This window comes from Electrona antarctica, assembly GCF_951216825.1.
Source record: "Electrona antarctica genome assembly, chromosome: 10".
Lineage (NCBI taxonomy): Eukaryota > Metazoa > Chordata > Actinopteri > Myctophiformes > Myctophidae > Electrona > Electrona antarctica.
Genome location: NC_136791.1, coordinates 49,972,090 through 49,986,582, shown reverse-complemented (window position 1 = coordinate 49,986,582; position 14,493 = coordinate 49,972,090). Strand labels below are relative to the sequence as shown.

Sequence of the window (14,493 nt, the reverse complement as noted above, 5' to 3'; positions counted from 1 at the left end):
AAAAAGCACTTTCACCTAGAAACTCCATTCACACTTTTTATAATTCAGCTTTCTGTGGAGACACATGCTGGAACTTTTTACTTTGAAATGTTTTGTAGTTTCTGAGTTATTTAAGTTAAACGCCCAATGCATTCCCAATGGCAATAGCACAAACTTTGGCATGCTACTAGTCCTACATACTTACACCTAGAAACCCCATTCAAACCTATTTAGGTTCATCTTACGGTGGACATGTTTGCCTGAAAAGGAATCTTTGAAATGTTTCATCGTTTTAGAAATATAGTGCTTTCAAATTTGAGACATTTACAATGGGGCTCAATGGCAGATATTGGCACGTCAAAAAAGCACTTTCACCTAGAAACTCCATTCACACGTTTTATAATTCAGCTTACTGTGGAAACACATGCTGGAACTTTTTACTTTGAAATGTTTTGTAGTTTCTGAGTTATTTAAGTTAAACGCCCAATGCATTCCCAATGGCAATAGCACAAACTTTGGCATGCTACTAGTCCTACATACTTACACCTAGAAACCCCATTCAAACCTATTTAGGTTCATCTTACGGTGGACATGTTTGCCTGAAAAGGAATCTTTGAAATGTTTCATCGTTTTAGAAATATAGTGCTTTCAAATTTGAGACATTTACAATGGGGCTCAATGGCAGATATTGGCACGTCAAAAAAGCACTTTCACCTAGAAACTCCATTCACACTTTTTATAATTCAGCTTTCTGTGGAGACACATGCTGGAACTTTTTACTTTGAAATGTTTTGTAGTTTCTGAGTTATTTAAGTTAAACGCCCAATGCATTCCCAATGGCAATAGCACAAACTTTGGCATGCTACTAGTCCTACATACTTACACCTAGAAACCCCATTCAAACCTATTTAGGTTCATCTTACGGTGGACATGTTTGCCTGAAAAGGAATCTTTGAAATGTTTCATAGTTTTAGAAATATAGTGCTTTTAAATTTGAGAAATTCAGAATGGGGGTCAATGGCAGATTTTGGCAAGTAAAGATTTGAGTGGGATTTGAACCCACAATCTCCAGATCATGCAGCCAGTGTGCTAAGTCACTGATCTACTTGCTACCTGCCACAACACAGTCTGCTGTTCCCTTTGAGTACAACATTGATACAAAAATAAAACACAAAAAATAAAATAACAGGAGATTTGTCTATTGTTTCTTTTGCTGTTGTTTATCTCTAGACGTTTGAATGTTTATGAACCACAATGGAAACAAGTCTCTGGCTCTTCTGTCATTATCTATTCGGCCTTTTAAGAACAGCATGCACAGTGGCTCACTGGGTACAGAGCCTGCCTGGGAATCAGGAGGTTGCAGGTTCAAGTCCTGGCTCTGACATAGTGTACCAAAATCATGAAAATATGACTAAATATATTATGCCGTCCCAAACCATGGACTATAGTATGTCGATTTTTCATGATTTTCATCTTTTTTTCAAATCCTCCAAAATCATGGAAAACTACATGCTATAGTATGCCATCCGAAACCATGACCATAGTATGTCGTTTTTTCATGATTTTCATCTTTTTTTCAAATAGTCCTAAATCACGAAAAACGACATGCTATAGTTGATGGTCCGAAAAAAATTATAACTTTGGCATGCTACTAGTCCTACATACTTACACCTAGAATCCCCATTCAAACCTATTTAGGTTCATCTTACGGTGGACATGTTTGCCTGAAAAGGAATCTTTGAAATGTTTCATAGTTTTAGAAATATAGTGCTTTAAATGTGAGAAATTTACAATGGCAGATAGTGGCACGTCAAAATCACTTTCACCTAGAAACTCCATTCACACGTTTTATAATTCAGCTTACTGTGGAGACACATGCTGGAACTTTTTACTTTGAAATGTTTTGTAGTTTCTGAGTTATTTAAGTTAAACGCCCAATGCATTCCCAATGGCAATAGCACAAACTTTGGCATGCTACTAGTCCTACATACTTACACCTAGAAACCCCATTCAAACCTATTTAGGTTCATCTTACGGTGGACATGTTTGCCTGAAAAGGAATCTTTGAAATGTTTCATCGTTTTAGAAATATAGTGCTTTCAAATTTGACACATTTACAATGGGGCTCAATGGCAGATATTGGCACGTCAAAAAAGCACTTTCACCTAGAAACTCCATTCACACTTTTTATAATTCAGCTTTCTGTGGAGACACATGCTGGAACTTTTTACTTTGAAATGTTTTGTAGTTTCTGAGTTATTTAAGTTAAACGCCCAATGCATTCCCAATGGCAATAGCACAAACTTTGGCATGCTACTAGTCCTACATACTTACACCTAGAAACCCCATTCAAACCTATTTAGGTTCATCTTACGGTGGACATGTTTGCCTGAAAAGGAATCTTTGAAATGTTTCATCGTTTTAGAAATATAGTGCTTTCAAATTTGACACATTTACAATGGGGCTCAATGGCAGATATTGGCACGTCAAAAAAGCACTTTCACCTAGAAACTCCATTCACACTTTTTATAATTCAGCTTTCTGTGGAGACACATGCTGGAACTTTTTACTTTGAAATGTTTTGTAGTTTCTGAGTTATTTAAGTTAAACGCTCAATGCATTCCCAATGGCAATAGCACAAACTTTGGCATGCTACTAGTCCTACATACTTACACCTAGAAACCCCATTCAAACCTATTTAGGTTCATCTTACGGTGGACATGTTTGCCTGAAAAGGAATCTTTGAAATGTTTCATAGTTTTAGAAATATAGTGCTTTTAAATTTGAGAAATTCAGAATGGGGGTCAATGGCAGATTTTGGCAAGTAAAGATTTGAGTGGGATTTGAACCCACAATCTCCAGATCATGCAGCCAGTGTGCTAAGTCACTGATCTACTTGCTACCTGCCACAACACAGTCTGCTGTTCCCTTTGAGTACAACATTGATACAAAAATAAAACACAAAAAATAAAATAACAGGAGATTTGTCTATTGTTTCTTTTGCTGTTGTTTATCTCTAGACGTTTGAATGTTTATGAACCACAATGGAAACAAGTCTCTGGCTCTTCTGTCATTATCTATTCGGCCTTTTAAGAACAGCATGCACAGTGGCTCACTGGGTACAGAGCCTGCCTGGGAATCAGGAGGTTGCAGGTTCAAGTCCTGGCTCTGACATAGTGTACCAAAATCATGAAAATATGACAAAATATATTATGCCGTCCCAAACCATGGACTAAAGTATGTCGATTTTTCATGATTTTCATCTTTTTTTCAAATCCTCCAAAATCATGGAAAACTACATGCTATAGTATGCCATCCGAAACCATGACCATAGTATGTCGTTTTTTCATGATTTTCATCTTTTTTTCAAATAGTCCTAAATCACGAAAAACGACATGCTATAGTTGATGGTCCGAAAAAAATTATAACTTTGGCATGCTACTAGTCCTACATACTTACACCTAGAATCCCCATTCAAACCTATTTAGGTTCATCTTACGGTGGACATGTTTGCCTGAAAAGGAATCTTTGAAATGTTTCATAGTTTTAGAAATATAGTGCTTTAAATGTGAGAAATTTACAATGGCAGATAGTGGCACGTCAAAATCACTTTCACCTAGAAACTCCATTCACACGTTTTATAATTCAGCTTACTGTGGAGACACATGCTGGAACTTTTTACTTTGAAATGTTTTGTAGTTTCTGAGTTATTTAAGTTAAACGCCCAATGCATTCCCAATGGCAATAGCACAAACTTTGGCATGCTACCAGTCCTACATACTTACACCTAGAAACCCCATTCAAACCTATTTAGGTTCATCTTACGGTGGACATGTTTGCCTGAAAAGGAATCTTTGAAATGTTTCATCGTTTTAGAAATATAGTGCTTTCAAATTTGAGACATTTACAATGGGGCTCAATGGCAGATATTGGCACGTCAAAAAAGCACTTTCACCTAGAAACTCCATTCACACTTTTTATAATTCAGCTTTCTGTGGAGACACATGCTGGAACTTTTTACTTTGAAATGTTTTGTAGTTTCTGAGTTATTTAAGTTAAACGCCCAATGCATTCCCAATGGCAATAGCACAAACTTTGGCATGCTACTAGTCCTACATACTTACACCTAGAATCCCCATTCAAACCTATTTAGGTTCATCTTACGGTGGACATGTTTGCCTGAAAAGGAATCTTTGAAATGTTTCATAGTTTTAGAAATATAGTGCTTTTAAATTTGAGAAATTCAGAATGGGTTTCAATGGCAGATTTTGGCAAGTAAAGATTTGAGTGGGATTTGAACCCACAAACTCTAGATCATGCAGCCAGTGTGCTAAGTCACTGATCTACTTGCTACCTGCCACAACACAGTCTGCTGTTCCCTTTGAGTACAACATTGATACAAAAATAAAACACAAAAACTAAAATAACAGGAGATTTGTCTATTGTTTCTTTTGCTGTTGTTTATCTCTAGACGTTTGAATGTTTATGAACCACAATGGAAACAAGTCTCTGGCTCTTCTGTCATTATCTATTCGGCCTTTTAAGAACAGCATGCACAGTGGCTCACTGAGTACAGAGCCTGCCTGGGAATCAGGAGGCTGCAGGTTCAAGTCCTGGCTCTGACATAGTGTACCAAAATCATGAAAATATGACAAAATATATTATGCCGTCCCAAACCATGGACTATAGTATGTCGATTTTTCATGATTTTCATCTTTTTTTCAAATCCTCCAAAATCATGGAAAACTACATGCTATAGTATGCCATCCGAAACCATGACCATAGTATGTCGTTTTTTCATGATTTTCATCTTTTTTTCAAATAGTCCTAAATCCCGAAAAACGACATGCTATAGTTGATGGTCCGAAAAAAATTATAACTTTGGCATGCTACTAGTCCTACATACTTACACCTAGAATCCCCATTCAAACCTATTTAGGTTCATCTTACGGTGGACATGTTTGCCTGAAAAGGAATCTTTGAAATGTTTCATAGTTTTAGAAATATAGTGCTTTAAATGTGAGAAATTTACAATGGCAGATAGTGGCACGTCAAAATCACTTTCACCTAGAAACTCCATTCACACGTTTTATAATTCAGCTTACTGTGGAGACACATGCTGGAACTTTTTACTTTGAAATGTTTTGTAGTTTCTGAGTTATTTAAGTTAAACGCTCAATGCATTCCCAATGGCAATAGCACAAACTTTGGCATGCTACTAGTCCTACATACTTACACCTAGAAACCCCATTCAAACCTATTTAGGTTCATCTTACGGTGGACATGTTTGCCTGAAAAGGAATCTTTGAAATGTTTCATAGTTTTAGAAATATAGTGCTTTTAAATTTGAGAAATTCAGAATGGGTTTCAATGGCAGATTTTGGCAAGTAAAGATTTGAGTGGGATTTGAACCCACAATCTCTAGATCATGCAGCCAGTGTGCTAAGTCACTGATCTACTTGCTACCTGTCACAACACAGTCTGCTGTTCCCTTTGAGTACAACATTGATACAAAAATAAAACACAAAAAATAAAATAACAGGAGATTTGTCTATTGTTTCTTTTGCTGTTGTTTATCTCTAGACGTTTGAATGTTTATGAACCACAATGGAAACAAGTCTCTGGCTCTTCTGTCATTATCTATTCGGCCTTTTAAGAACAGCATGCACAGTGGCTCACTGGGTACAGAGCCTGCCTGGGAATCAGGAGGCTGCAGGTTCAAGTCCTGGCTCTGACATAGTGTACCAAAATCATGAAAATATGACTAAATATATTATGCCGTCCCAAACCATGGACTATAGTATGTCTTTTTTTCAAATCCTCCAAAATCACGAAAAACGACATGCTATAGTATGCCGTCCGAAATAAATTATAACTTTGGCATGCTACTAGTCCTACATACTTACACCTAGAAACCCCATTCAAACCTACTTAGGTTCATCTTACGGTGGACATGTTTGCCTGAAAAGGAATCTTTGAAATGTTTCATAGTTTTAGCAATAAAGAACTCAGCTGGATTTGAACTCAGAACCTGTGGCTCCCATGGACGTCATCTTAACAAGGGTGCCACTGAGCTCTCAGTGATTTTTAGGTTGTAAGTTGTTCTTCTTGGTGTCACTTTTCAAATGGGGCCTTGGGATCATGTACAGAGCATTTGAATGGTGCTGTGCATCAAAGGTGTCTTTAGTGCTTTTAAGTGTTATCGTGGATGTTAATCAGATAATACAGAGGAGAAACCATGACAGGACACAGACAGCCTCCCCATTGGTGGATGTGATCCTGGCAGCCAGCCCAGGTGTGTTCTGGTCCTGTTGATTGAGCTGAGAAGGACCTATAAACCTTCAAGGTTTATAGGTCCTGCTCTGCTCAATCAACAGGACCAGAACACACACTCGTTACCTTTCTTCCAGTTTATTATACTCGTCGTCACGCTACTAGTCCTACATACTTACATCTAGAAACCCCATTCAAACCTACTTAGGTTCATCTTACGGGGGACATGTTTGCCTGAAAAGGAATCTTTGAAATGTTTCATAGTTCAAGACAACCTTGAACCTTGAACCTTGAAATAGTGCTTTCAAATTTGAGGAATTCATAATGGGGCTCAATGGCAGCTCTATGGCACGTCAAAAAATCACTTTCACCTAGAAACTCCATTCCCACTTTTTATAATTCAGCTTCAGCATGCCAGGTGGGAGACATGCTGGAACCTTTTACTTTGAAATGTTTTGTAGTTATTTTCGTCTTTTTTTCAAATCCTCAAAACTGATGAAATACGGCACGCGTATTGCTGTATTCATGCCGTCCGAGACCATGGACTATAATATAGCCCATGGTCTCGGAGTGATTTTCGTCTTTTTTTCTAAGCCTCCAAAATGTAGAAAAGCGGCGTGCTATAGTATGCCGTCCAAGGCCATGGGCTATGGGCTGAACTTGAATCCACAACCTGTGGCTCACATAGACAGCAGCTTATCACAGAGAGCCACTATGCTCTCTGAGAATCTAGCACAAACTTTGGCATGCTACTAGTACAGTATATGGTGCTGACCAGTAAGATGCCCTGAGTGCCTCTGAAACAACAGAGCTTCTTAATACGGCACAGTTGAGAAGCAGGTGTTAAACTATTAATCTGGTGTCAGTGGTCAGATGTATAGAGTTGCTGGCCGGCTCCATATATACAGATCTAGTATGTCAAACCATGTATGGCTATCCAGGGTTTGATGGTCAGTGTCGTGATCTTCATATATGGAGATCCAGGTGATGATAGTCAGCTCCACATATGGAGATCCATGTGTTGTACCAACTTGATTCATTTGCAAGTGTGACTTGCAAGTGTGCGTCTGGTTGCCGCGGCAACCAGACGCATGATTAGTGCAGATCTGCTGGTTGTCATGATTAGTGCAGCTCTGACCCCCCCATTCCAAAGCGCTAGCGCTCGCACAGCAGTCTGCCGTCAACGAGGCGGATGCGTGCACACGTCTCACTGGTGTGTGTGTGTGTGTGTGTGTGTGTGTGTGTGTGTGTGTGTGTGTGTGTGTGTGTGTGTGTGTGTGTGTGTGTGTGTGTGTGTGTGTGTGTGTGTGTGTGTGTGAAAAAAAAAAGAAAAAAAAACCTGTCTAGTAGTGCCAAGTAATAGTATGTCATCATTGTGCCATCTTTGTTTCCTCTATGTGTTAAGCATGTGCAGCAGCTATATCTGGTTGGACCATATAATGTAACCTAATTCTGATCAGTGTTTGGGTCTATTGTATTGCGCCTCTTGTGCAGATCCAAATAAAATAATTCAAATGTGTGTGTGTGTGTGTGTGTGTGTGTGTGTGTGTGTGTGTGTGTGTGTGTGTGTGTGTGTGTGTGTGTGTGTGTGTGTGCGTCCAGATTACTCTCCAGTACATCTAACCCAGCTACTAGAGAAGGCAGAGGTGATTTCCGGACGGCTGCTGCGTTTCTCCGTCTTCTACAGGAACCAGAACAAGGAGTACTTTGACCATGCCAGGTAGGTGGGCAGCCCACACACTTCATTTATAGCACCACAGCCAGAGGGGATTTAACCCATTTTGACCTGAGATCAGATTCTAAAAATGTCTTCTACATCCTGACAGTTTTCTGAAAAAACTAATGTTTCTATGTCAGTCGTTCTTCGATTTTTCAAAAATAGCAGACCTACAAGCTCGCAGCTATGAGCTTGTAGATCTGCTATTTTTCAATAGCTAAAGCATAACATAATGCTAACACCAAAAGGGGTTCCCGCCCAGAATGGGTTTTAAGTTGTACTCTTATCCTTGTTTGAAACAATTCATGTATTTTCCAGTATGAATTGTTCATCAACTAATGAATCACTCAATCAATAAAAACAATCAATAGGGTAACTCATATTTGAAATTAATCTGATTACAACTTGTTATATTTTGTTATGTTTACACCATCTGCCTCCATGCCTTCCACTTTGCCTCATATGTTAGAATGATGACTAATGTTTCAGCTGTAAAAACATGAGTTCCAATGTAGCGCATGGATCTCTACACTTGTATGTTATTCCAATGTTCAGTGGCGTGCACAGATAGACACTAGGGGGTGCTAGAGCACCCCCTGCCCTTTTTCCCCCCTTATTTTGTACAGTTACACTGTACAGTATGTGGACCATGGTAACATTGATTGAACCGGCCGGTTCCATGCGCTGCACAAAGTGCCCTTTTTTCCACTTGAGCACCTGCCCCTCTAAATGTCTGTGCACGCCACTGCCAATGTTGCCCATTTCTCACACTGAAAACTTGATATAGCCTATTATTGTATGGTAGCTAGGCACACTATTAGGCCTACTGTACAGTAGTATACTGCAAAGCTACAGGGCTGGGCAATATTCAGTATATTAATATTATATCAATATTGTGATAAGAGACTAGGGGCCCTATTATGCATGTCTTAAGTACCAGGTCTTATTACTTAACTTAAGACCTGGAGGCGTGATCAATGCCATTTGGCTATTCTGAGTGGCCAAACAGCATTGACCACGCCTCCAGGTCTTAAGTTAAGTCATAAGACCTGGTACTTAAGACACGCATAATAGGGCCCTAGGGGCTCCATTTTCGTCACCGCTAAACCCCTCATCCCTAAACTTCTTTGCCCTTTTTTACTATTTTGAAAAACATTTTTGAATAGTTCAACTAGCCAATCTACATCGACACGTTGTGAGTTTGTAGACTGGCCATTTTAACTATTCAAAAATGTTTTGCAAAATAATAAAAAAAGGCAAAGAAGTTTAGGGATAAGGGGTTTAGCGGTGACGGAAATGGAGCCCTAGATATAACAGTCTACTGTATATAAAATTGTGATAATGACGTTTTAAAGGCTGCATTACAGTAAAATAATGTAATCTTCTGGACTTATCTGACCGATTTAGCGGTTTTAAAATCTACCCAGAATGTAATTATATAGGATGTATTCATGATTATTTAACAAAATAATCAAAAAGTATTATCTAAATATGTCCCAGTCCTACAAAGTTGCAATGCTGAAGCTCAATTTAAATATCACAAAGTACAAAGGGTGTTATTAGACAGTTTACATGAATCACTGCTTAGCACGGTTGGCTTGTTCATGGGATCATGGTGTGCTGCAGGTCCTTGACATTAGCGAACAACTCCAGTACTCTGTATGCATGTTTAATGGTTGAGTAGCATCTCATTCAGAGACAGCTGTCATAGTCAAGATGTGCTCTCTAGTGATATGCTGTTGATTGAAGCCATGTTTATGTTTATGTACGACGGTGTTGCATGCTGAAACGAACAGATTTACATTAAAGGACCACTTCACCACTTTTCAACCTATCTTTTTAATAGGTCCTCACTAATAATCATGATAAAATGGCACAATTTGTTTCTACTCAGTCTGTGTCTCATAGGGGGGCTGTCTTCCAGTGACATCATCATTAGGCAGATTACTTAAGATTACTTAAGATTTCTTTACAAAAATGTTTAGATTTTCATTATCGTGAGAACGATGGCTTCCATTTTCGCATTGCAACTTATCAGGACTAGAAAGCCTGCAGTTTTTATTAGCTTGTATTCCCCATCGATGATGTCACTGGAAGACGGTTTCTGAACTGCCCACAGCCCTCCTATGAGACACAGACCGAGTAGAAAAAAATTGCGCAATCTTTTCAAGATTATTAGTGAGGACCTATTATATGAAGATAGGTTGAAAAGTGGTGAAGTGGTCCTTTAAGGAAAGCTACAGTACAAACATGCAGCACCTTATTGGCTTGAAGAGCTGTGTTGTGTCATGTGGACAGTCTACAGAACAATGCACAAAATCATGTCCATTGCAAGTTTAGGATTAGCTCCATAAATCCCAAACACATGGCGCCTGCTGTTCTGTTGTTGCCAACAGTAATCTGCTAGCAGGCCCAATGTATTACTATTACTATACTATGAATTCCACCACTCACAGGATATCATGTATCCCGGACACAGTTACCATTTTTTTCTTCTTCTTTTCCCCCCTTATTCTTATTCTTTTATTATTATTATTATTATTATTATTATTATTATTAATTTATTTTTCTGCAGTAGGCACAGACGTTACTGTAGCAAACAAGGTCCCTGGGTCTTTTTTTTGCTTTGGACCAAAACCTGGTGTAATTTCTCCAGACGATATCACACAATTCAAATACTGTATACTTAGGAAAAAAAACTCTTCAAGTCACTGATGATTTCAGTTCAGATGTTAGAGAACAAGTGTCAGCGAGAGACATACAGTACAGTACAGTTGGAGAGGATGGCATACTACACGGTATGTCTGGAGGAGTCGCTTATTTTTAGTGGTTTGCTTGAGCCAAATCCATTTGGGTAGTGCATTTCCTTTTCTTGGTCCCCGCTGTACTACTCCGGTGGCATTACCCTCTCTCCCGTCATCATCCTGTCATGCTCTCTGGCTGCTTACTCCACCATGGAGCCTTCTTTTGTTAGAGGTGTATGAAGTCAGGCACACTTTGAGTTCTGACTTTCACTGCAGCTGCTTCTTATGCATCTAAACATTGCAAGTCTAGGGCCTGACTCACACCTTCGCAACAGATTGATGTATAGCTGCTGCATGAGACTTATTGACTGATGCAAGCTCACAATGCATTTCCAATGGGAGTCACATGGTTTGACACAACATTTGTGTTGTATGAGGGGGTGGGGGGGCAGTCGAAACACAGCCGAAAGCCGTACAACACAAATGTTGTGTCAAACCATGTGACTTCCATTGGAAATGCATTGGGGCAAGATGTAAACAAACCCTTTCTTTACATCTAGCATGCATCAATGTTGTATGCTAGATCGAAAGGTGTGAGTCAGGCCTAAGTGACAATACAGTGAATCTGGATCTGATCTATAAGAACATACCTCTGTCAAACAGCACACCCTTGTGGACAACACATTAACTGAAGGTCACATAGCCTCCACTACTGTGACCACTGACCAGGGTGTGGGAGCGCAGCAGAGTTCATTCCATAAGTCAGAACAATTAGAACTATAATGACTGCCTTTAAAGTGATCAGCAATTCATAACTGGAGCTGCAGATCTCAGATTTAGTAGGAGTAGATAGGCAGCCGCCTCCAGAGCACACAGATTGTTATCTATTCATTTGTAGCAGGGAGCTTTGTGAACACCGTTTTGTCTGTCTGAGAGTTTATTATAATAACAAAAGGATTGTTGCGGTACAATTATTTACTGCTAGTTTACCTTGATGAAGCAGCCTAGACAAAGAGCGAAATCAAAGCAGAAAGGTAGATGCAGCGTAGGTGTAATTACTGTTTACAGGAGGCTAAATGCCCCACGATAATGAATGTGTCTGACTCTCCACCCACCCCAGGGAGGTGCAGGGAAGTCGGATGCTGCCATCGGTGAAAGACAACAGCGGCAGCCACGGCTCGCCCATCAGCGGAAAACTAAAGGGCATCTTCTTCAGCTGCAACACAGAGTTCAACACGGGCAAGACGCCGCAGGACTCGCCGTACGGACGCCACCGCTTCGAGGTGCGTGCCGAAGTGCTCTTCAACCCCGACACGAACCTGTACTTCGGGGACTTCTACTGCATGTACACAGCATACCACTACGTCATCCTGGTGCTGGCGCCGCGCGGATCACCCGGGGACGACTTCTGCAAGCAGCGGCTGCCGCTGCTCGACACCGCCAACAACCGCTTCCTCACCTGCGAGAAGGACGAGAAGGAAGGCTTGGTGTTCCGCCACGCGCAGGACGTGAACCTGGAGGTGATCTTCACAGAGCCCTTGGACCTGGCTCTGGGCACGGTGGCCGAGATCAGCGGCCACCAGCTGATGAGCCTCTCCACCGTCAATGCCAAGAAGGACCCTAGCTGCAAGATCTGCAACATCAGCGTGGGACGCTGAGCGAGTTCCCGGGAGCATGAGGAGGACGGCGGGAGGACCTCTTTCTTGGATACACACACAGTTATAGTTACACTCACACAAGCTCAGACTGGAGCGGAACAACACCAAGTATCAGATTTGGCCGATTGCGCTCAGGCAGTAGACATCTGGACCATCAATCACCCCCCGACGAAAACAGTGGAGGAAAAACAAGAGTAAGGCGGACAAACTCCATCCTCCCCTCCAACGTAAAGAAAACACGCCATCCACCAAGAGACAACAATACACTGGGACCCCCAACATTTGTTGGTCAATCCACCCCCCAAACGTCCATCGAGTCATGTCAACTCTGGCTATTTGACTGATCCCTTTAACTATACTAACCACATAAATGCCCCCGTCTCTCCCTCCTTGCATGTGTTTTTTTTGTTTTGTTTTTATCTACTTTTTTTATTAGTCATCCTCAGTCTCAACGACCGTTGACCTGTTTGGACTGATATTCTATTGGTCAACCGCTGTCCATGTGGACAGACACTTGTGTTCTTTTTAATTTGCTTGTCTGCCTTTCTGGGGGAAAAAAAATTCTGTTTGAAATTTCAGGGGCAGACCAAGATAGGTTTCTTTTTATCTCCTACTTGTGGCAGGGACTGCCTGGTACTACAATTCCCTATGGCTGCAGCATCAAGTTCTTAACTTCTTTCAGTCTTCTTTTACACCAAAGGTATCGAACACACACACACACACACACACACACACACACACACACACACACACACACACACACACACACACACACACACACACACACACACACACACACACACACACACACACACACACACACACACACACACACACACACAAAACCGTAGAGTCATACAACTACAGTACTAATGCAACAGCTTCTGAAAGTGTTCACCAATAGTGGAAACTATACAGTAACCATTAGTAACCTTAAGCATGATGCAGTTCTGTGCAGCATGAATTTGAAAACTGTCAGTACCTCCACAAATAGCTACCTGTCTTTAACACTTTTTTTTGTATTCTTTTTTTTAGTTTTGACTTATTCTAGCTGATGGAAAGATTAAACAAAGTAGAACCATAAACTGTGTTTAGCAGAGTAAGTGTGAAAAAATATTTATTTTGTATCGATATATAATATATATATATATATATATAAATATATGAACCAGAAGTGCACAATGTCAAACACTGAACATTGTCAAGAATGGCATTTAAGGGGGAAAATTAATTGTACTCACAAAAAATATTTATGTACAAAGGACTGAGGGATTGGACTGCAGGAGACACTTGCACTACTATGCCACCATTTACAGTACAATGCCCCCCCCCCCCCCCCCCCCCAAGTTAAAACATGTAACTTCAACTGTCACAATTCATATCAAGTATGAAATTCCTATTGCATATCATAGCACAATGTAAAACTTAAAAAGCTAGTTGACATGCACAACCGTTCTATGCGATTGTCTGACTGATTGTGTAACATTTAAGATGCTCTTGCCAAGATCGCACTTTACAAGAAAAGAAAATGCAGTGTGTCCACACGAACTCTGTACCGTATTGTACAAAAGCAGTATTTTGGCAAGGGAAAAATGTGAAAGCAACAAAGTGCCATAGAATACATAAGCTTAGAAACTGCTAACATGTAAACTAACAACAATTGGTTATTGGTATATTTTGTCATGTCGTGAGATGGACTAGTGCTACATGTGGTTTATAATAGGATGTTATAAACATGTCATGTACAACAAGGGGTGTGTTTTTAGGGACTATAATCTGCTGTTGAGAGCAGCCGTTCTTCTGGCATTTGTGTCGCCTGTGTTGCCGTCGCTCCAGACACCAGAGAGTCAATGTCAATTAAAGTGCATGGCATGAAACACCAGCTTCTGACAGGCCTGACTGGTTTTTGTTTCTGGAAAGCATAAAAGCCGTTTTCAAAATAAAAGTCCCACTGTGAGGGACTCTCAACCCGTCTTGGTTGAGTCCTGTTTACTGAGCAGGGCGTCCAGTAGACGGAGCTGTGCTTTGAGGCTCTTGTACTGGCAGTACTCCTCTGCCATTGGTCCACGGTCCTCCTTTTGACAAGGCCTTGAAGAAGAAGAAGTAAAAAAATAAAATAAAG

At 40.4% G+C, this 14,493-nt stretch overlaps 2 protein-coding genes across 2 annotated transcripts in view; one reads left to right on the top strand and one right to left on the bottom strand.

Moving 5' to 3' along the window:
• phyhiplb (phytanoyl-CoA 2-hydroxylase interacting protein-like b) overlaps positions 1-12,531 on the top strand; it is an 83,129-nt gene extending 70,598 nt beyond the window's left edge. The window contains exons 4-5 of the mRNA XM_079512271.1: positions 7,855-7,972; positions 11,834-12,531. Of these exons, the coding sequence (XP_079368397.1) occupies positions 7,855-7,972; positions 11,834-12,371 (656 nt within the window). The 3' untranslated portion in view covers positions 12,372-12,531. The remainder of the gene's footprint in view (positions 1-7,854; positions 7,973-11,833) is intronic.
• Positions 12,532-13,471: 940 nt separating this feature from the next.
• LOC306930635 (protein FAM13A-like) overlaps positions 13,472-14,493 on the bottom strand; it is a 39,626-nt gene continuing 38,604 nt past the window's right edge. The window contains 2 exon segments of the mRNA XM_079511699.1: positions 13,472-14,359; positions 14,361-14,459. Of these exon segments, the coding sequence (XP_079367825.1) occupies positions 14,134-14,359; positions 14,361-14,459 (325 nt within the window). The 3' untranslated portion in view covers positions 13,472-14,133.